Source organism: Rhizopus delemar, genomic scaffold (assembly GCF_000149305.1).
Source record: "Rhizopus delemar RA 99-880 supercont3.3 genomic scaffold, whole genome shotgun sequence".
In the NCBI taxonomy this organism is placed as follows: domain Eukaryota; kingdom Fungi; phylum Mucoromycota; class Mucoromycetes; order Mucorales; family Rhizopodaceae; genus Rhizopus; species Rhizopus delemar.
The window spans coordinates 1,774,168-1,796,285 of record NW_027137829.1 but is presented as its reverse complement, the minus strand read 5'-3'; the positions used below and the strand labels follow the sequence as shown (position 1 = coordinate 1,796,285).

The following is a 22,118-nucleotide window of genomic DNA, read 5'->3' as shown; positions in this document are numbered from 1 at the left end:
CGGGACCTATTCGCAACATAGACACATAGTATATAAGCTGAAATCTTGATAAGCTCATACACATAATAAAAAGTTTTATTTACATAAGCGCTGCTCTTATCTGATTTATCTTCAGCTCTTAGTTGATGATTATATTTATGAAATACATAAAGTTTGGTGTTTGTTAGTAATTGAATGCAAAGACTAGTTACTTCATCTTTAAGGAATAGTTTGATTTTGTTTTTTCTTAGTGTTTAACTTATTACATGGAACCCTATCTTCTCTCTCTTTATATTTACAGTGAACCGACCGTTTGCAGCAAAATTTCTTCGTTTAAATTTAAATGCTAATGAGATAAAAGTGTATCATTCTTGTACCTGATGAACAAATGGTATTCAAGTGTTATGAAACTTTACATTTATTTTATGCAACCATTGGTTATGGTTCATTGAAAATATGTTCTTTCAGCCCTCTTATTTTTAAATACAGATCAACAATAAGACGGATTAGGACATTCACTATTTGGATTCTGCAGTGAATTTTGGATTGAGAAAAAAAAATCTTTTTTTATAAAAAAAAAGTTGTAGGATCGTTTAATGATTTGACATGCTCCCCTTTCTCTTTTATATCAACTGACTTTTAAAAGATATCAACTTCATTCCATATCCCCATACAGCTTACCCCAATTTGTTCTTTAGAGCCGTTTTCTATTGCCCAGTCGTTTATCCTTTTGATCTCCGATGTCAAATATCCAATGTCATGTTTCTCGGCTATAAAAACATCTCGCTCATTTTGTTTTACTTTTTTCTCCTTTTCTCCTCTTTTTTTTAAATCTTTTTGTATCATGGCCTCCGTCAGTGCTGCACTTAAATCTAGAGTTCGTCGTCCTCAACTTTTAAATAAAGTCATGAAGGCTGATGAAGCTGTTCAATTCTTCAAGGGTGGACAGTAAGGGATCAATTTTTAAGAGATTATGATTGGTATATTAAACATGATTTCAATAGGTACCTCGGTTGGTCTGGCTTTACTGGTGTTGGATATCCCAAAATGGTCCCTGTTGCCTTGGCCGATCATGTTGAAAAGAACAATCTTCAAGGTCAAATGAAGTTCAATCTCTTTGTTGGTGCTTCTTCTGGTCCTGAATGTGAAGATCGTTGGGCCCAATTGGATATGATTGACCGTCGTTATCCTCATCAAGTTGGAAAGAACATCAAGAAGGGAATTAATGAAGGCCGCATCCGTTTCGCTGATAAGCATCTTTCAATGTTTCCTCAAGACCTTGTTTATGGTAAGTTACACCAGACTACAGAGACTATTGTCCTTTGCATTAACAACACTTGATTAGGTTACTATACCAAGGACAAGCCCGATAATAACAAATTGGATATCGTTATTGTTGAAGCCACAGCAATCACTGAAGATGGCTGGATTGTTCCTGGTGCCTCTGTAGGTGCTACTCCTGAGTTGATCCAAATGGCTGATAAAATTATTATTGAAGTCAATACCCGTATTCCTTCATTTGAAGGTCTTCATGACATTACCATGTCATCTCTTCCTCCTCATCGCAAGCCCTATCTTATTATGAACACCGAGGATAAAATCGGAACAGTAAGTACTTTTTCTAGATTAAATTTTTTTGGGGGGAGAATAGAAACTGATTTGAACTGATAATAGACCGCCATTCCTATTGATACCGAAAAAGTCATTGCCGTCATTGAAAGTGACCGTCCTGACATGACTGGTGGAAATACACCTGCTGATGATAAGTCTGAAGCCATTGCTAACCACCTTATTGAATTCTTTGAACACGAAGTCAAACACGGTCGTCTTCCTGAAAACTTGTTGCCTCTTCAATCCGGTATTGGTAACATTGCAAATGCTGTTATTGGAGGTTTAGCTAAATCACCTTTCCAGAATGTTACAGTGTAAGTTTTTTTTTTAATATGTTGGGGATTGGTTGGGTTTCTAACTTTGAAAAAATTAGATTTACTGAAGTATTACAAGATACTTTTCTTGAATTTTTCGATTCCGAAAAGCTCAAGTTTGCCAGTGCCACCTCTATTCGTTTCTCACCTGAAGGTTTTGAACGCTTTTACCAAAACTGGGATCAATACAAGGACAGACTTTTGTTGAGATCTCAACAAGTCTCCAACTCTCCTGAAGTCATTCGTCGTCTTGGCTGTATCGCTATGAACACACCTGTTGAATTCGACATGTACGGTCACGCCAATTCTACCTTGGTTTGCGGTTCCGGCATGTTGAACGGTCTCGGTGGTTCTGGTGATTTCCTTCGTAATGCCAAACTCAGTGTCATGCACTCTCCCTCTAGCCGTCCCTCCAAGAAGGACCCCAACGGTGTCTCTTGTGTTGTACCCATGGTCTCTCACGTCGATCAAACCGAACACGATTTGGATATCTTTGTTACCGAGCAAGGTTTGGCAGATCTTCGTGGTCTCTCTCCTCGTGAACGTGCTCAAGTAGTCATTGATAAGTGTGCTCATCCTGAATATAAGCCCTTACTTCAAGACTATTTTGACATGGCTACCAAGAAGTGTCTTGCTGCTGGTAGAGGTCATGAACCTCAAATGCTCGACAAGGTCTTCAAGATGCACACAAACTTGTTGGAAAATGGTACCATGAAGATTGATTCTTGGTAAAAAGCATCGACAAAAATGCCGTAAATAATAGAATTTAGACCTTTTTTTTTTGCGATTCTTGTATTATATAAATATTGTATAACCTTTTTGAACTATTCAAATAATTAAAAAACAAAGAGAACAAAGTCTCTTGCCCCCTTTTCTTTATATATATATTAAAAAAAGAAATTTTATTAACTATGTACCATTTGTTTTGTTAAATTTATACACGAAAAAAAAATAAGTCTATTTGTTTCTAATTGACACTTTTAAGAAGAGAAGCCAATGCTTGTCTTTTTCTTTTTCTTTCCATCTCCAAATTGACTATCCCATTTTCTTATTTCAACCAAAGAACCCATTTCTTCGCTTGAACTAGGTGGAACCATCTTTAAGGCTTCCTTAAAATGATTCATTGTTAAGATGATGGGACTTGACTCCTTTGCCTTGACCTGTTCTTGCACCGCTCTTAATGCAGCTGTTACACATACATTCTTGAGATCAGAGCCTGAGTAATGCTTAGTAGACTTGGCTAATTCCTCCAAAGACGCTTGATATTGTTCATCTTTTAAAAGTATTTTCAATATTTCCAAACGATCTTGCTCGGTAGGTAAATCCACTTTTGAAAATGCATTTGTATTAGTTTTGTTTGTTACATGATCACACACTATATTTACCTAATATACGTCGAGGCATACGCCTCAAGACAGCATCATCTAAATCAAATGGTCTATTGGTAGCTGCCATAACAATTACACCTTCATTGTTACTAGATAACCCATCCCATTCTACCATAAATTGATTGATAATCTCTCGATGTGATTTTGATGAATGATCTGATCCTCTCTTAGTCATCAAACTATCCACTTCATCTATAAACACAACGCACGGGGAAAGCTTTCTTGCTAATGAAAAAATTGCCCGCACATTTTTTTCTCCTTGGCCCACATACATATCATATCTATTAGATGTATAAGTGTGAATTACTTGTTCTGTCTCAAAAAAGCATTTTTTTTTATATATTTACATATCGCTTGCTTGAATATCTAACATTCTGCTTCCGCTTTCTTTAGCAACAGCTTTAGCCAACATTGTCTTTTTTTTAATTGTTGTTTGTAAGCATTATATCTTAAATAGTAATGGTACGTCAAATTTTTACCTTGCCAGTGCCTGGTGGGCCAAACAGTAATACACCAGGAATGAAGTTTTTCTTCAAAATACCATGCTTGAACAGATCTGGACGAATCAAGGGAAGAGAAATTAATGATTGCAAGGTATCAATAGTAGAAGGTGATGCACGCACATCACTAAAAGATCCTTGTACTTTGTCTATTCATAAAATTCTAGTCAATAAAAAATATATCATTTTAAATAAATTCTTCATCTCTTACTTGGGTCGACGATTCTTGATAATAATTTCTTTTCATATTTATTGCAAGTTTGTTTTAGTGTTTGTAGATTTACACTACCATTTGCCTGTAATGCTATATGACGAGTCGATTTCAATTGTCCTAAACTCTGTTCTGATAACTGTGATGCCTGTGATACAACATCATGAGCGACTTCAAAATCGATCAATTCCAACACATTTCGTTCATTTTCTATAGCATGTCCAATAGCAACTGCTGCACGTCTATCAACTTCTTGCAGAGTCCAAACAGTGTTTGATATATCCTTTAAACCCATCAAGCCATGCATCAAAGCTTCTTGTTGAGAAGGCATTTCAAGCTTGAGTACATTCTTTTGGTTGCAAATTGTAATAAGTCCTTTTGCATTAATCTCTGCTGTTCTTTTTGCTTCGTCTTCCTTCATAATCCTTTTCCAAGTATCCCACTGTTCCAAAGTTGGCAAAAGTGTCATGCTGCGCATATTGGACAAGATAGGAACAAATAATTCTTTGATAGATGATTTGTGTGAATGTGATGCAAGGATCATCAAACTGTGTCCTTTTTGCTTCAAGTCCTCCACTGCAGTTACAAGTGATTTCAGCATGAGACGCGTGAAGGCGTCCTGCATGACTGCACAATCTCTCAAATAGATAATCTTACTGTTCTTTGTTTCGGATAACGCATTTTTAAACATATTTGTGTACTTGAAGGAGACTTGATTCAAAAGAGATATTGTCACCCCTTCTGTCTTTTCCTTTTCAGAAGCAATCAATTCTCCAATGTCAACATCGTATTCTTTTTCATTCAACTTGACCGTCATTTTTTCGTCACTGTATACTTCTTTTTTGTTCTCTTCTGATTCTATTATGTCTTTTTGCTCATCTTTGTATGTCTTGACTAAATCATCTTTAATTAAGTCTTTGATTTCTATAGTCTTTTCTTCATCTGACAGTTGTTTCATCGTCAGCATAGCATTTGAATCCATATCTTGTGCTGATATCAATGGGAGCAATGAAGCTGCTATTTATATAAATTCAGTTATATATATTTTTCATTCTTTACTATTGTAAAAGGCTTACGATAGCGATTGAATGTCTTTTGTGCTAAAGACATAAAATCGAATGAATCCAAAATGAATAAGTCGGCTTTCATGTTAAAGGCGATTCGTCGAGCAATATGATCTTGAAGGTAACATGCACCAGCATTGGGTATAATGAGCTCTAAGTGATCAGTGTGATTTAGTGCTGCCATGGAGCCTTTAGATGAAAGGCTTGATCGAACACTACATTTGAGTTCTTTCCATAATACATTGTCAATAATTGAGTCGTAAGGGTGAGTTTCTATGGATTGCTTAAGACTCGAACAATCAAAATAATTGCTAGATAGAAATGTATCTATAATGTAAGTAAACATGGTATTAGAATGAAGACAAGAAGAAAGGTTTGATGTTTTTTAATACCAGGTAACTTGATCGCAGCAAGTCGCTTTCGATTGATTGACTTTGATCTTCCTCTAGTGATTTTATGTAAAGAAGGCTCGATCGTAGGCTTTTCAACATTGAAGCAAGCCCTGGTTGTATGTAGCCATTTACGAATGCAATGTCGAGATATTCTACTGCTTGATCGATGTAGCAAAATAGACATTAACCAAAACTAGAATAAACAAGTTCAGGCACTGAACAAAAAAGCCTATTTTTGGTCTAAACTACTAGCAGTCACTTTGCTTTTCCAAATTAAGCAAGCTTGCTCCCTGTGTCAATCATAGAGTTGCCGGGGTGGAAGGTGAAGATGAAGCGATAAAGTCTTCTTCAAGTCATGCTTTATTTTCATATTTAATATCTAACAAGAATAATTCCTAAGATTTATTTCTTCAGATCTTTGAAGCGTCTTCACCATTCTCCTTTGCTTCTATTTAAAAGGGAAAGATTAGCAAAAAAAAATCCAATCAAAAGCAGAAGGGCAGGCAATCACCTTATTTCCATATTCCATTCCAAAAACTATAAGATTAGAATAGGTATGCCTTCTAATAAATAATAAAGAGGAATAATATGGTTCCTCCTAGGTTTAAAAAAGGTCAAGTAAAGTATACGTGATTTTATCTAGATGGCTGGTTAGTTTTATTATAGTTACTTTCTCCTAAGCAAACAAATAACCGTACAGAGGTATAACAAAGCTTTTAGCAGAAAATCATTTCTCTCTTTTTTTCTCCGTTCTTTCTGTTGTTGCTGTTGCAATACAGGGGGGAGTCATATATTCAACTGTTATTACATATCGCAGACATAATCAGACCTTTTTTTTTTAGCTTTTATGATGGTTATTTGGATAGAAATATTCACGCGAGTGCTTTCTTCGAAGCAACAGAGAATTTAATTTAAGAATATTTGGATGCAATTAAGGCATAGATAAAGTAATGAGTAAGAAAACATGATCATAATTAACACTTTGAATCAGTTTCCTTGCCTTACTAAAGTATTACAACCTTGTTGTTTTAATAGCGAAATGAATTTACAAATATTTCCATAAACGTTTCCTGATCAGAGCTTTAGATCGAGCTCGATTGGATCAATCTATACTTTATGAGTCTTATAGATATAAATCATACGGATAAACGCGCTTCATTGGTATACAATGATATTCATAAGAACCATTGTAATCTTTTGTTTGTAATGTTACCACTATCATTTTTTCTTATCTGGATAACATAGAAATTGACTTGTCAATATAAGATATCAAGATGAATATAAGCAGATCGATATTCTAGTGTAGATCTATATTTGACCTTATATTGATAATAAGGAGCAACTTGTTAATATGATGTATTAAAAACAACCAATTGTTTTACCTAAATTGAGAAAATCTCAGACAGCCAATCAAAAGATTAAACCGCCAATAAATTGTGAGATCTAATACCAAAAAAAGCTTCTTTTCTTTCAAAAAAAAAAGTTTTTTTTTTCTTTGTACTTTCCTTTTTACATGTTACAATTTTAGTCAGCTAATAACAACAATAAGCATACCACTAATACCCCAAAGAATAATCATTTACTGTATATCCTCTGTTTTTTCATTCCATATTAATAATCATGTTAAGTTTATCATCAAGAAATCCTGTTGCACATAATCAACAAGCAAAAGTAAAAAAACAAAAAAAAAGCACTAGCGTGATCCTTTTATTAAGTAATTCGAATAGTTGGCACTAGATTATAACGAATTATTAAAAGAGCTATCATCACATAAATTAACTTCAGTTGGATGTTATACAATAGGAGAGACTATAGGCGAAGTAAATATTAATTACAGGCCTACATAATACAATACTAAAGTAACCTATGATAGGGAACATTTGGTAAAGTGAGCAAAGGTACTCATAAGCTGACTGGGAAAGTAGTTTCAATTAAAAAGATCAGTAAACAACATGCACCAATGATGGCAAGAGAGATACATCATCACAAACAAATAAAACATCCAAACGTGGTAATGCTTTATGAAATGATTACAACTGAGTCATCTATTCATATCATCTCTGAATATTGTCCAAATGGAGATCTATTGGATGCGCTCACTCTCGCTGGTGGACGCTGTTCTGAAACAAGAGTTCACAAATGGTTTCATCAATTAACAGACGCGATCAGTTATTGCCATTCACAACATATTGTTCATAGGTAAGCATAGTGCTCTATTTAGTGGTAGTACATGATCTGATATAAAATCAGGGACCTTAAGCTTGAAAATATATTGCTGGATGCAGATGATAATGTCAAAGTTTGTGATTTCGGTTTCGCAAGGTTTACACAAAAGAACCAATATTTGGAAACATTTTGTGGTAGTCCAAGTTACTCAGCGCCAGAAATCATTTTACGTAAAAAATACACTGGTCCCGGTAAATTAGTTTTTTATTTTTCCCCTGAGAACGTGTATACTTATTTTCGTTACTATAGAAACCGACATTTGGTCTTTGGGGGTCATACTTTATACCCTTCTTTCAGGGGAGTTTCCCTTTGACGATGATTCGGAAGTGATTACTCAAAGAAAAATTGTTCAAGTAGACTATCAGATACCTTATTATTTTAGCTCCAAGCTAAGTAACTTGATACACGGCATGCTTCAGTTTGAACCTTCTCATCGTTTCACAATGGATACCATCATGAATCATGCTTGGATGACTGAAATAGAGGATGATATGCTTGAAGAAGAGTTGACACCCTCCTCTTCAACAAACTCAAACAGCAGTAGCATAACAGATATTGAACCATTTGTTCATCATATCTCCTCCCCTTCTCTTTTTCAACCATTTCAGCAAATCAAACCAACTTTAGATTTAACAAAGGAACCAACCCAATTCTCTACACACCTTTTAGACAGCCACCATAAAAAATACACAACCAATATACCTCCCAAACCTTTCCTTCCCCCTTCTTTCTCTCAAAAAACGCAAGGAATGTCAGTCACCGAGCAACGTCTGTTTACAGCGCTTTTAGCAGCCGGTTTTGATCGCGATGCACTTGTCAAAATGCGATCGGGCGAATGTGACACGTCGAGTACACTTTGGCATCTGCTGTTGGAAAACATGACGGTCAAATCCTCTCCATCTTCAGATGAACTTGATTTTGCTGTAAAAGAACAGACCAATCAACCCACAAAAGCAGTTGATTGTGCTGTCCAAACTTCTCTTGTCATGAATGAAGAAAGCATCCACTCTCAAATAGAACCATGCGACATGAAGCCTTATCCCAAGCCAACACGACCTCCAGCCATCCAGACAGTTGGATTTGGATCGACTATAGAAGAACAAAGATCTGGTTGGTTTTCATCTGTTAAATCATGGTTCGGCTCCAAACCGCAACCCACTTTTCCTGCAAGCAATTACAATATAGATAGAAAAAACGAAGAAAACGATATCATCATGTCCCCACCCATCTATAGAACGGGATCACAAAAGTATCGACGAAAAGCCATTCAATTAGCAGAGCCACCTGTGAACGAATTGGATAGACTAACTTATAATAACACAACCATTACAAACAAAGACATCACACATCACAAGGTAATTGCCTCACCTACTCATCTGAACGAGCTCAATCAATCCAGCTTCATCAACGTGCCGCCCGCAGCTCTTACTTCAGGCATTGTCACCGACACGTTCTCGATCTTGAGCGATGATACTGCTCAACCCAAAGAAGTGAACATTTGCCAAAAGCATTATTCCATGATGCACACCCTTCAGCAGCAACCAACACCGCCTCCTTCGCCACCAGTCTGGGCTACAACCGCAATAAAAAAATCTGAAGAATACATGATACCTTCACCCGTGATGAGTCCCATTGAAGAAACGATGGTTGACCTATCGGCCCAAAAGAAACCGTCGATGGTCTTACCATCGTTGCTAAATGAAAACAAGATAGAAAAGCCGCTGGTCACCCAAAGGACCTTGCCCACCGCCCCAAAGCCTTCTTTACCACTTTCATCGTCAAGATTTAATTTTGCGCCGAGATCAAGGGTGAGTGCCTATGGTGTACAGGAATCAAGAAATCTACCGATCAGTAAAACAATTATAGAGGAAGAAGAAGAATAGACTATTATTTATACATTTACACACGTTTGCCACCATTAGTATCTCATTTCATAGTTATCATTATATCTTATTATTACCCCCCCAATTATTATACACATTTTCATAAATCCCATTTACATACACTAATATAAAAAAGAGGGTTTTTTTTTAGTTTTATTTAAACATAAAAAATGAAGAACTTGTTCGAACAGCTTTAGCATATTTATACAGTTCATTTTGGTCTTCTTTTGTCCACTGTTCTTCTTTTGGTATATTGTCTATTTTTTTCTTGTTTCCGTATTTCTGTTTATATTGCATATGTCTATCATACAAACTAAAAGGGGGAAAGTTAATAAGGGGAGCGTGAATGATGTCTGTTTCTTTTACGTTTTATATTGAGGAATATCACAAGTACCACCGACGACCATCAAAAATGAATTTTCTGGCAAGTCACGATAAAGACGACGAATATAAGAATCCAACGTTTGAAGTCGAGTGGCACGACCGGTATCATCCGCAGCACTGGGCAAGACGGTAGGTGCAGCGCCATCCTCTTGTTCTCGGCGTGCGGATGCTTCATCTGCAGTAATGTATCGAGTAAACAAAAAGTTCTTTTCCTTGATCTTTTCCAGCGTCAGTTCGACCAACGCTTCATCTGTCTCCGTCCGGTGGTAATCACCCGACAGGGTCGCACCAAACAAGCGTGTGGCCGATCTCGAGCTCTCGAGAATCGCGCTCGATCGAGCAGGACGGTGAGCGCTCAGACGATCAAAGACCAATTCGGCCTTTTTGAATTTACCAAATCGAGGTTTGTTGGCAAGTTTGAGTTTGAACAGGTCGAGTGTGGCACGAGCATCTTCGGCCGAGTCGTGACCTTCGCGAGAGGCATGGTGTCCTTGAATCTGTCGGTGAAGGTAGGTACGCGCTAAATGTTTCAGTGAAGGCTTATAAGGTGGGCCTCGTAAATGGTCATACAGACTGGACGTATCGACACAGTAAGGATGCGCTAGCTGAATGGCCTTCAAATCGTTTTCTAAACTGTGACCGACCAAGATGACGTTGTGATCTACAATTTTACGGACATGCTTTTGGGCGCGACGCAAGGAGCAGGTGGTCGAACCCAAGGCTTCGGGTGTAATACCTGAATACTGTGTTAAATAATCGGTGATGGGATCATCAGGTTTAACCAATTCATCCAGCAAGACACTGCCATCTTTTTAAGAAAAAAAAAATTAATATAGGCTCCATCATCACCTCTCCTCTGCAAACCATACCTTCATCAATTAGAGTAATACGAGCTAAAGCGCTTCCTTTTTCTGTCATGACCATTTCACAATCCATAGCAACAATACGCTTTGGATTTTTCAAGACACCATCTGCAGGGGGACGTGTCTCTTTCCAGCCATCAGGCAGGACTGAAGTGGGATCCAAACTGGGTGGTATCGGGTATCCTCCATCTTTCATTTCCTTCAATGTCAACACATAAAACTCTCTCATGTTATCCTTGAAGGCTTGTATCTTTTTCTGATTTTCGTCCGAGACCTTTTCCTTCTTCGATATCGACATCTTACACTGAAGCAAATCAGCCACAGGTGAATTGATTTGGCCCTTTTCACCCGAGATCATGTGAAGAAGCATATATCGACTTTGCTTTGCTAAAAATGGCATGGAGGCCTTACCGATCCATTCTTCCTTTTTGAGTGATTCGAGATCCACAAAGGGTGGTGGATTGGGTGTATCATGAGGCACACCAAAATAGGAGTAATTCAAACCAGGTGCGTAAACAAGAACAAGACGCTCTACTTGTGCCTTGTTGACAAGGGTAAACCAAGGCAGGTTGCATGTTTCAGAAAGCGCATAGAGAATAAACTCACGCAGCTGGGTGGTGGGGATCATCTCGGTCAAGCTTTCCGTATTGAGTTGGAAAGCAGCCCGAGCCACCGTCTGTCCGTCGATGGTCGTCCGATTCTTTCTCTTCAACTTCTTTTTCTGTCGAATGGCGGCTACCTTGGCCAAGATCTCTTCTTGTGTCAACTTTTTCTTTTTGGTGTCATACTTTTTTTGGGGTGTTTTCTTGTTGTTGGTTTCTGACTTGATTGGTGATGCACTCTTCTTTTGTGGTGGGTTGCTGCTGTCTAATTTGCGCTTCTTTTGAGGTGTTTTATGGTTATGCGCTGGGTGAGATCTTTTGTTTTCTCTGACATCGTCCTCTGGATCGTCAAAGGTCACGTGTATTTTAGTAGCAGCATCGTGTCGCTTTTCATGCTTATCAATATTGGGTGTAAACTTCATTCGATCGATGCAATTTGTAAAAAGGGAAAAAAAAAAAAAAAAAAAAAAGACGGCTAATATTTTTAATGGTTCTGATGTGTAAGCCACTTTTTTGCCTTTTTTGAAATCAGGGTCTCATTTCCTCCGACAGGAACAGATCACAGTAAGAGAAGAGAAACCAATAAGATTGGATGGTCTTTGTGACACGATAGGATGTAGTGTGCCTTTTGACATGTTTTTATTACAATATTAACAAGTAAGTGTAATTTTTAGATTTTCTTGGGTTTGGATCTATTGTCTTTGGTAGCAGCGTTAGCAGCAGCTTGTTTACGTGCTGCCTTCTTTGCTTGATAAGTCATTCTGTAAAAGTTGATAAAGAGTAAAAGATATGAACTTAAAAGAGCGCAACCAAAGAGAGCGGATGATTCTGTACCAGCACAGCTTCCCATGTTTGGCAAATGAGGCCAGTAAGTGTAAGCAAAGTAAGTATAAGTACAAAAGTAAACAATGTTGAGATCAATAACAAATTGGGTGATTTGCATCGTAGTCAAGTATTTCTTCCACCAGATCTTTGCTCCAGCAGCAGTACGGAAATAGTAGTAGTACATCAAGACGTGTACAGCCAAGTTGAGGGTGATAACTACCCAAGACTAAGATACCAAATACAGTCAATAACGATAGACGAGTTGCGTGTCATACTTACAACAGAAGTCTTTCCATTCAGTTGAGAATAACAAAGGACCATGGTCAAAGAGTGATGATAATAATGAAGGAATTCTAATAAAAGTTAGAAATCTTTTTATTACCGACCCAAACATTTCTTACCCAATTTCTTCTTCTTCAAGACCAAAAAGATGGTATCGATCAATTCCCAATATTTAACAAGATAATTAAGATAATAAAGTAATTCTAAAGGTTGAGTCCAGCTTGACTGATCACAAATAGCAGCCAAAAACCCTTGGTGGTAAATGATGGGGAAGATTTGCTCGATCATCAATACCAAAAGTATACCAGAGACCAAAGTCAACAAAACGTTGTGAATCATAAAAGGGATCTTTAACTTGAAAGCAGGTGAATCCTTCAATAAGAACTGACCGCCAAAGATGAGAATAAAATAAGTGATGCAGGTAATGGTCACTAAGACACACAATGTCAATGTCATCTCTTCATCTCTCCAGACTGTACTTACCTTCATTGACAGTCGAAAGTGGAGTAACATCTTGGGTGTAGTGGAAATCAGAAGCCTTTTGACCGATAACAGCTTCATATGCCTTTTCAAAGAAAGGATAAAGAGACAAACCAAAAGGAGTTTCAGGACTGAAATGAAGGTTCTTTAAAACTTCCATTTTCAGTGTTTCAAAAAAAGAGAGGGAGAAAAAGAACTTTGTACCTAGAAAAAAAAAGCCAGAATTTTTTAAATTTTTTTTTTTTTTTTTGAGACACAATAATTTAAATTCAGATCTTTTTTTTTTTCTTCTTTTTTGTATTAAGCTCATGTTGAAGAATAAAGGTATTTGATGTTATTTTTACAAGCATGTTCATAAAGTCAAAGGATTCAATGAATGAATTGATTTCTAACACAAGTTGGATGTTGGGTGAATAATTAAAAGACGAAATACTCTTTGGGTCATCCAATTAAACTTTATTAAAGGCATCCAAATGATATGCTTGACTTTCAAGATATTCATTCCATGAAATCAGACCACTACAGAACATGATGAGTATTAAATGAATAAAGCAGTTCACTTACTCTCCATTCAAATCATCTTCTTCTAATACGTGATCAACCATATCTGTTACTTCATTTAAAGATGGTGAATTATTCTTAAAATGAAAGTCAGTGTAAGCACATCTTATTTCATGTCCATCCAAGTAACCATCTCCATTTAAATCATGAACAACAAACAAATAGAAAATAATATCTTTTCCTGTCATCTCTGGCATCTCTGTCTCTGGTATTCCTTTGAAATGTTCCTGAATATGCTTAAGAAGACTTGGATTCTTTTTAAAAACGACTTTACGCGTACATCATTTATAAATTGTCTTACTCTTCATTATTTTCATGGTCACCATAATTTGAATGACCTTCTTTTTGGTATTGATGTGTTCCTGGTCCAGCAAGAGTAAGTTGTATGAATAGAAAGATAAACAGAAATAGTTGTAAGTTGAGCATTGAAAGAAGAAGAAAAAGGGTTTATTTTGGTTTGTTTACGATCTTATTTTGTTTGTGATGATAACGGATGCTATTTATACCTTCTTTAAGTTTATAGCATACGTTTCAAAGGGTCATCTTTTTTAAAATAAAATTCATTGAATGATTTATTTTAAACCTGCTGAATATAATCATCTTGAGGAATCCTAATGAAATCCTATAAAAAAAAATTAAAGTTTTCATCGTCAACATGAAGGCGTAAAAAAAAAAAAAAAACAAAAAAAAAATAAAACAAATCTTATTTTTTTCTGTTATTGTCCATAGTAAAAATGAATACATTCATTTCTTTACATTTTATTCAACTAATCAATCCCCCCCCCATAAATGCATCATAAATCAGCCCAATCCACAGTGAAGAAGAACGCATGCCAAGAGACACCCCCTTGATACACCCTAAGGATTCTTTATCAACGTGTTTTAAACTCATTTTTTAATTCGAGGGTCGGTAACTTATACAAAGAAAGTATGAGCTCAATGGAGTAAATACCTTTTTAGGAAATTACCCATTTTTTATTCCCCAACATTTCATGCCTATCCAATCAATCTCTATTGGATTCACTCTTATCATTTCCTGGGGGTGCTTTAGAACTTTAATCATCTGAGCATTATTTTCAATTTATTCCCTCTTGTATGCTCTACATGGTTATCCTTCCGAGGGACATAAGGTTTAGATGAAAACATATAAATACTCTCTTTATTTCATTTCATCTTTCTTCATTCACTCGAATGTCCATCTTAACTTCCACTCTCTCTCAAGTCGCTCGTCGTTCTATTCCCAAAAGAACTCTGGTTCGTACCTATTTCTCTACTAGTCCTACTACTTTATCCAAAAATGAAATCAAGCAAAAACAAGATGAATTGCAACATCAAGCTTCAAGTCCTGAATCAACAGTCTATGTTCATCACGAAACTTCTGATTCTGAAGCCTATTTTAAACCTATTATCAATCATGTCTTTGATGACTAAATCTATCCAACCTTTTTCTTTCTGTAAATAATACTTTCTTAATACCAAATAAAAAAACAATGACGCTTTAGTCCCTTTCTAAAAAACGTTTTTTTACTTTACTGATTGTCACACAACCCATTTGACATTCAAACAAAACTGCATTTTATGAGAGTACTTTCAATACACTCATTGACAATTTAAGGTCGGTCAATGCGGCCATGCAGTGATCACAGTCACCAGATCTTTCTGAATTAAACAAATGCCCTGATCCCAAGTAGTAAAGTTGACATCACTCGTGCATGTCGCTTTTGAATCCAACATGTGTGACAGCAACAAAGGTATTGAAAGCCATTGAGAGCTGAATGTCTACAATGTCTCTTGGACATGACGGATGAAATTGAATTGTCTCATGTTCTTTATTACCAAACTATATTCACCAAGAATGACACTTTCCATTCAATACCACTCTTGGGCCATAAAACAAAATTGCCTTTTTGAAAAATGATAAAGTGAAGCTTTTACCTTGTTGATCCTTAAATCCGATTGTCTCTTTTCATTCCACTTTGACTATCCAACCTCCTCTTCCTTCCTAAAGAACACACACTAAAAGAATAATTCAAAATGAACCCAAAGTCTTATGACTTTTGTTCTTCATCGACTGATCATCCACTGCTCTCTCTCTTTTTTCAATTAACCTTAGCCAAACATTCACGAAATTTGTGGGCTCTAACATGCCCATTCCCATTCAGGTTCAACAGAAAGAGGGTTAACTAAAGCAGTGACTTTCACATCTTGTCAGGTTTATGGCGACTGCCACAGATGTCGATAAGCATGAAAAGAAAAGGTATGTTGATCACATTGTAAAGCACACTATTCTCACTGTGTGATGGATGCAATACATAAACTTGAATGTCAGCCTTTGTTCATGCCATTCATTTGAAATAAAAGAAATCTGCTGAAAAAGTGAGACAAACTCACATCTCGCGCTTGTTGAAATCAGTACGACAGTAGAATGAAAGACTGATAGGATAAGTCATGATGAAGCTTATTGGCACAAGTAGCTTGGTACTGACATTGGTTTCACAAAAAAGTATGCTTACAACTTGGAAATGAAAATCAACAAACGGTTTCAAACTGACCCTGGCAATACTCTATCCTATCCAACAGACAACTTTGGACTATCCATGTCATATCAATAAGGTCATTGTCAGTCTTATGCTGTCAATTGGCTATCATTTCTATTGGCTCAGTTCATCTATTGATCACTGGTAAGCAGCAACCATTTAAAAAAAAAGAACGCCCATTGTGATTTGAAATTCAGGTATGCAAAGAACTTTCTTTTCAGTTTAAATCAGATGAAAGGTTTAAACACCCTTTGTTTATTGTTCTGTAAAAACAAGGTTCAATATAATTCCCAAAGTACTTGTGATCAAGGGAGAAGGTTGATTGATTAGTTTATAGTGAACAGGTGCAACTAAAATAAAAATGCAGGTGTATTGTAAACACAAATAAATATGCCTTTTTTTTTATTAGAAAGAAGGGATTAATTCCTAATTAAAACTATAGTTTCAAAAGAAAAAAAAGTGTGTTGTAGAATGCTTTAAACCACTTTAGGATAACAAGATATAAAAGAATGTTTCATCTAAATTATTTCATCAATAATACATTTGTATATAAATAATATCTAACATTATCAACACTTGTAATAAAATTATACTCTAAACAGCAAATACTATAATACATGTATCACTTCATTTCTTTTGCTTTAAATTATAGCATAACAATGCATTGGATGCAGGTCATTGCATTCTGTATTTATCACCACATAAGCTCTTTTCTTCTTATTTCAATTTGGTTAATACCATACCCTCTTCTTTGACACTTTATTGTTTGCTCAAGCAATACATAAGCCACACCACTTTATGCCAGAGTTAAACCTGTCACATTTTTTTGAAATTTCTCTCGCATACCTTAACTTGACCCCTAAATCAAAGCTCTCTCTCTCTCTTTTTTAACCTTATAAAGAAATGGTAGCAGCCCTCCAAAAGAAATCAAAAAGCAAATCTTTAAAGCAACAAAACAAGGTTACAAAACTTTCTGTTGATAATTCAAAAAAGAAAAACAAAGGTGCAAATGAATAATGAATGAAAATCACATTTGCTTATATCTTTTTTTTTTTTTTTTTTCACTCCTAGGCAGCAAGAAAGCAGCAGCAGCAGCAATGATACAGTAAAGTAAACATGAAATAGTGATGTGTCCTTTTTAAACTGATTTATTTGTTTTCATTAGAAATAAAAAGAATACACCTAAAGAAGAAGTATCAGACGACGATAACGATGATATTTTTAAGGTAAAGAAAAGATGCCTTGAACGACAAGAGTAGATAAAAACCTATACTTTATTCATTTAGAAACTGCAACGTGCTATGGATGAAGATTCTGAAGGTTCTGATAGTACTGCTGATGAGGCCATTATGGAAGATTCAGATCTTGCTTCGGACGATGAAGAATTGGTAGATCACGACGAAGAGATGGAAGAAGCCACAGAAAGTGACGAAGAAGACGACAATGAAGACACAGCAGACAAATTAAATAAGGATATTGATCAGCACAGAAAAGACATGGAGGCATTGAAGGAAAAGGACCCAGAATTTTATGAATTTTTAAGAAAAGAAGACGAAGGACTTTTGGATTTCGATGAATCAGATCACAGCGAAGAAGAAGAGGAGGAGGAAAAGGAAGAGGAAAGTGATGTAGAAGAAAACCAGGTGCCTATTTTAACCAAAGCCAAGTTGAATGAGTGGGTTGAAAAGATCAAGTCTACCAAAGATTTCAAGGCCTTCAAGAGTTTATTGACTGCATTCAAAACGGCTGCTAGAATGTCTGAAGAAGATGACAAGATTACGTTTGCGATTAAAATCGAAGATCCTACTGGTATAGTATAGTCAAAAAGCTATCGTAAATCAACTAACCCTGTCTTCTGTAGTCTTCTCAAAAGTGATCACCACCACACTTCGATATGCACCCATCATTTTCTTGCATCATCTCAAGCCCAAAACAGAGGGCGGATCCCCTATGACTTCCGGCCGCTGGAGTTTCTTCAAGTCTTATGTGAAATCCTACCTCAACAATCTCATTCACCTCTTGCGTAATTTAACAGATTCAGATATGCATCGATTGACTATCAGAGAAGCCGAAAAGTGTACAGTGTTATTCGTTTGCTTTGATCGTCTTGCGAAAGAATATCTCAAAACGCTGCTCAACTTATGGTCCAACATGGTCTCTTCTGATAGCGTTCGTATTCAAGCCTTCTTGGCCATCAAGTCCTTGGCCGTGATACCTGTACCAGTCAACAAGGAATTGAAAGCTCAAGGTTATCTTGATGCCTGTTTAAAGAACGTGTACTTGACCTTCGTAAAGCACTGCAAAAACACAAATCCCCATACGTTGCCTGTGATCAACTTGATGCGTAATTTGGCAGCACAACTCTACGGCATCAATCTCACCCTGAGTTATCAACAGGCATTTGTCTACATTCGTCAATTGGCCTCTCATCTTAGAGCAGCCATGAAGCACAGAACGACCAAGAATCACGGCATGGTATACAATTGGCAATACATTCACTGTATCGATTTCTGGGCTGATGTGCTAAATGCCTATGCTAAACCTATGTTGGATGAAGAACAAGACGAAGTAGAATCACCCTTGAAATCACTTGTTTATCCACTGGCACAGGTTGCCATTGGTGTGATTGGGCTGATACCTACTGCTCAATACTATCCACTTCGATTCCACGTACTTCGATCTTTAACTTCTCTTGTTCACAACACCAACACATTCATTCCGCTTGCTGTCTATGTCCTCGAAGTCCTCGAGGGACCTGTGGCTACAGGTCGAGCCAAGAAGGCGGCCGGTTTGCCGTTGGATTGGGACACTGTACTCAAGGTGCACAAGAAGTTTGTCAACAGTCGTATGTATCAAGATGACGTTTTGGATCAGTGTGCAAAGGCCTTGAAGGCTTACTATAAGGAATTCTATGGCCATGTCGCATTCCCTGAGATGGTGGACACAGACATCGTGACCATCAAGCGATATGTAAAGCATTCTACAAGTATGAAGGGCAAAGAGAAATTGCACCTTTTGGTAAAAGAGGTAAGAAGTATAAAAAGAGAATGAGAACATGGATTGAATTTCTTTCTATAGCTCGAATCCAAACAACGATTTGTACGTGAAGAACGAACAAAGACCCTCTTTTCAGATGCTCAAAGTCAGATTGCTTTATCCGACATGAAACCTGAATTATAAACTTTTTTTTTAGAATCATTTTAAAATAATCCTTTTCTCTCTCTCTCTTTTTTTGCTATTAAAACTTGTAAGCTTTTGTCAATGTATTTTTTGTTTGACGCGTTTGAGGTGTGAAGAAGTCCGACTGACATTGATTACCTATAATTTTATTTATTGCTATTGACAAAATATATCTACACAGAATCTATGAAATGAAAAGGCTCATTTTTTCTTTTCTTCATTTGTTATCAGAGACGACAAATACGTCTGATGTCCTGAGGCATAGCGATGCAAATCTGAGAGACCACCGGCGACTAATCCGAAAGTGGCACCAAACATGATTGAATATTTAAATGATCCTCTTGAAAGTTTTGCTATACATTTTGCGTTTCGGTTTAGTACATTCTTGTGAAAAACGAAAAAGAAACTTACTTAGGGTAGAAAAGATAGTTCCGGTCATCACACCCGCAGCAACTGAATTCAATACATCAGGCTCCTGACGAACATCATCCAAGGCAGCCTCCAATGATCCATAAAGCAAGCATAATCCACCTGTTTTTCCAGCATATCGCATCCCCTTCTTCATTCCTCCCAGCATCATTTTATAGTTTTTTGTTTTATGATAAAAATACCATCCTTGGACGGTCGTAGGTAACCTGTGGGCATTCTCGGCCAGATACTGTAACCCACTTTGTCTTCCACCCAAAAAGGCGCCAATACCAAAGCCCCAGAGCGAGCCAATGGTGGTCATCAAGATCACCCGAGGCTTTTCCTCTAAGCCTGCTCGAAGCATAGACGTATCCTTTTCTGATTCTGTGGTTATCACGGGTGGAACGGAAGAGAAGCTGGCTTCACCCGTGAATGGAGGTGTATAAGATTGCTGCACAGTTGGTGTAGGAGGTATATAGGATTGCTGCACACTAGGTGTAGGAGGAATTATGGGAGCATCTTGACTTCTTTCCATTTTCAAACTTGTCTAAAAAAGAAAATTTCATTCTTCCCTCCTTGGGAGAGAGGGTGGGGGGAAGCGTGCACAGCGTGACGTCTTTTTTTGAAGTGTTTCCGCTTTTGTAATCAGGATATGTATTTTTCCTTTCTTCCTTTTTAAATAATAAAAAAAAAAATAATGTCGACAACAGAATGGACAGTTTTAGAGAAATTGTTACTTTCACAAGCCGTATACAAGTATGGTGAAGATAACTGGTTTCAAATAGCGCGAAATTTAAAACATCATGCTTTATTGGATCGTCCTTCAGATTATTTCAATCAAAAGGTAAAGAAATTGAAAAAAAAAAAGAGAGACATTTAGCTTTATTCCGATTTTTATTCTTAGTTTTATAGAACTGTTCTTTACAATATTATTTAATGATTGAAGATATGGATAAAGAAAAGTAATAATAAAATATAAAAAACAGGGTGGATACTTGTTTAACTAACGCACATATACAAAAGACGTCAACAGTCCCTCATGATGCAAGACATGCCTGTTGTAGTACGATTAGCCAGACAACTTTATTCACAAAGACTAGAAGAGCTAAAGAAAGCGATAAGTGAAGACGAAGAAAAGTTTTTGGTCTTGGTTTCTGAAATTGAAGATATACGCTCAGGCAAATTAGATAATCAACTATTAAAAAACGAAAATGCTGAAGAACAGGGCTCAGAGCCGATAGAAAATGAATCAACAGAGCCTTTAGAAGATAAAAATCAAGATGAACACCAAATGGAAAAAGAGAAAGAGATTACAGATAAAGCAGAGAATGAAAAGCCAAATGGTGACGGCATCGAGAGTCAAACAATGAGCGAAAATGATAAAATCGAGGAAAACAACATGCTAAATCAGCCAGAGAACCCGAAAGAAGAGCAAATTCAGGAAGCGCAGTATAATGAAGAGCCAGAGTTAAAAAAGGAATCCATGGATGATAAAGTAGAGAAAGAGAAAAAGATCACTGCTGCAATAGAAGAGATTCCAACAACACTGACTGAACAAAAAAATGCAACGGATAACAAGAACGACAGCAATCAGTCTCCTGCTATTGAAAGCACACAACCAGAACAAGTCAGTGACGCGACATCTGATGCTGTGAAAATATCGCGTAAACGAGTGGCTGATGAAGATGCGTTGACATCCTACGAACTTGAAACGAAACGAGCCAGGAGAGAAGAACGGACGCCGAGTGATGTTGAGCATGAAGTAGAGAATGCACCTCTTACTGTAGATACAGCAAGGACTGACTATTCAACAGGTAAAGGAACAAAAGATGCACGACTTTAGTTTTGAACTATTTTATTAGATGCAGAAATGAGTCAAGGAACCACACCCGCAGATGTGAAAGATGGATATGAAAGCGTTGGAGGTAGTGAAAGTAATGCACCTACTCCAACGAATGAGCGTAGTATTAATAGTAAAAAGCCAAACAAAGATGATCCAAGATATAAGTCATGGCTTAAGAATATTAATTTATTGTGGAGAGAAATTGCCAATCATAAAAATGGAGCCATGTTTATGAATCCAATCAAAGAATCGATCGCTCCACAGTACTATGATATCGTCAAGAGCCCAATGGATTTGAAAACGATAAAGAATCGTATTAGGGATGGGGTAAATAATGATACAAGCGATAAATTAAATCACTAATAAATACAAACCATAGCTAATAAATACTACAACGGAATTTGAACGCGACGTGATATTGATGCTGACTAATTCACTAATGTATAATACAGAAGGCACCGAAGTATATCAGATGGCAAAGGAAATGCTGGATGATTCAACAGAAAAATTAAGAATATTCAAGACAGCGGATGAGGATACATCAGCGAGTACACATACAAGAGCATCTTCTATGGCTGCAAAAGA

General features: G+C 36.7%; 9 protein-coding genes across 9 annotated transcripts; 5 read left to right on the top strand and 4 right to left on the bottom strand.

Moving 5' to 3' along the window:
- Positions 1 to 823: 823 nt before the first annotated feature.
- Positions 824 to 2,636, top strand: RO3G_04880 (acetyl-CoA hydrolase; the record flags this gene model as incomplete). The annotated part of the gene is made up of 5 exons (XM_067659470.1): positions 824 to 927; positions 984 to 1,267; positions 1,325 to 1,587; positions 1,654 to 1,904; positions 1,964 to 2,636. The coding sequence occupies 5 exons, from the start codon at positions 824 to 826 to the stop codon at positions 2,634 to 2,636; spliced, it is 1,575 nt and encodes a 524-aa protein (XP_067515571.1).
- Positions 2,637 to 2,884: 248 nt separating this feature from the next.
- On the bottom strand, positions 2,885 to 5,251 carry RO3G_04879 (uncharacterized protein; the record flags this gene model as incomplete). Its single annotated transcript, XM_067659469.1, has 6 exons — positions 2,885 to 3,279; positions 3,311 to 3,573; positions 3,640 to 3,707; positions 3,772 to 3,941; positions 4,004 to 5,020; positions 5,080 to 5,251. The coding sequence occupies 6 exons, from the start codon at positions 5,249 to 5,251 to the stop codon at positions 2,885 to 2,887; spliced, it is 2,085 nt and encodes a 694-aa protein (XP_067515570.1).
- Positions 5,252 to 7,485: 2,234 nt separating this feature from the next.
- RO3G_04878 (uncharacterized protein) lies at positions 7,486 to 9,568 on the top strand (the record flags this gene model as incomplete). The annotated part of the gene is made up of 3 exons (XM_067659468.1): positions 7,486 to 7,658; positions 7,710 to 7,876; positions 7,935 to 9,568. 3 exons carry the CDS (start codon positions 7,486 to 7,488, stop codon positions 9,566 to 9,568), a joined length of 1,974 nt encoding a protein of 657 aa, XP_067515569.1.
- A 362-nt stretch (positions 9,569 to 9,930) lies between these two features.
- Positions 9,931 to 11,839, bottom strand: RO3G_04877 (uncharacterized protein; the record flags this gene model as incomplete). The annotated part of the gene is made up of 2 exons (XM_067659467.1): positions 9,931 to 10,760; positions 10,822 to 11,839. 2 exons carry the CDS (start codon positions 11,837 to 11,839, stop codon positions 9,931 to 9,933), a joined length of 1,848 nt encoding a protein of 615 aa, XP_067515568.1.
- A 248-nt stretch (positions 11,840 to 12,087) lies between these two features.
- Positions 12,088 to 13,164, bottom strand: RO3G_04876 (uncharacterized protein; the record flags this gene model as incomplete). The annotated part of the gene is made up of 4 exons (XM_067659466.1): positions 12,088 to 12,468; positions 12,522 to 12,595; positions 12,644 to 12,955; positions 13,008 to 13,164. 4 exons carry the CDS (start codon positions 13,162 to 13,164, stop codon positions 12,088 to 12,090), a joined length of 924 nt encoding a protein of 307 aa, XP_067515567.1.
- A 1,592-nt stretch (positions 13,165 to 14,756) lies between these two features.
- On the top strand, positions 14,757 to 14,996 carry RO3G_04875 (uncharacterized protein; the record flags this gene model as incomplete). The annotated part of the gene is made up of 1 exon (XM_067659465.1): positions 14,757 to 14,996. One exon carries the CDS (start codon positions 14,757 to 14,759, stop codon positions 14,994 to 14,996), a length of 240 nt encoding a protein of 79 aa, XP_067515566.1.
- A 2,203-nt stretch (positions 14,997 to 17,199) lies between these two features.
- On the top strand, positions 17,200 to 19,282 carry RO3G_04874 (uncharacterized protein; the record flags this gene model as incomplete). Its single annotated transcript, XM_067659464.1, has 5 exons — positions 17,200 to 17,207; positions 17,268 to 17,328; positions 17,389 to 17,911; positions 17,964 to 19,129; positions 19,181 to 19,282. 5 exons carry the CDS (start codon positions 17,200 to 17,202, stop codon positions 19,280 to 19,282), a joined length of 1,860 nt encoding a protein of 619 aa, XP_067515565.1.
- Positions 19,283 to 19,610: 328 nt separating this feature from the next.
- Positions 19,611 to 20,225, bottom strand: RO3G_04873 (uncharacterized protein; the record flags this gene model as incomplete). Its single annotated transcript, XM_067659463.1, has 1 exon — positions 19,611 to 20,225. One exon carries the CDS (start codon positions 20,223 to 20,225, stop codon positions 19,611 to 19,613), a length of 615 nt encoding a protein of 204 aa, XP_067515564.1.
- A 516-nt stretch (positions 20,226 to 20,741) lies between these two features.
- Positions 20,742 to 21,896, top strand: RO3G_04872 (uncharacterized protein; the record flags this gene model as incomplete). The annotated part of the gene is made up of 2 exons (XM_067659462.1): positions 20,742 to 21,504; positions 21,553 to 21,896. 2 exons carry the CDS (start codon positions 20,742 to 20,744, stop codon positions 21,894 to 21,896), a joined length of 1,107 nt encoding a protein of 368 aa, XP_067515563.1.
- Between the last annotated feature and the right edge of the window lie 222 nt (positions 21,897 to 22,118).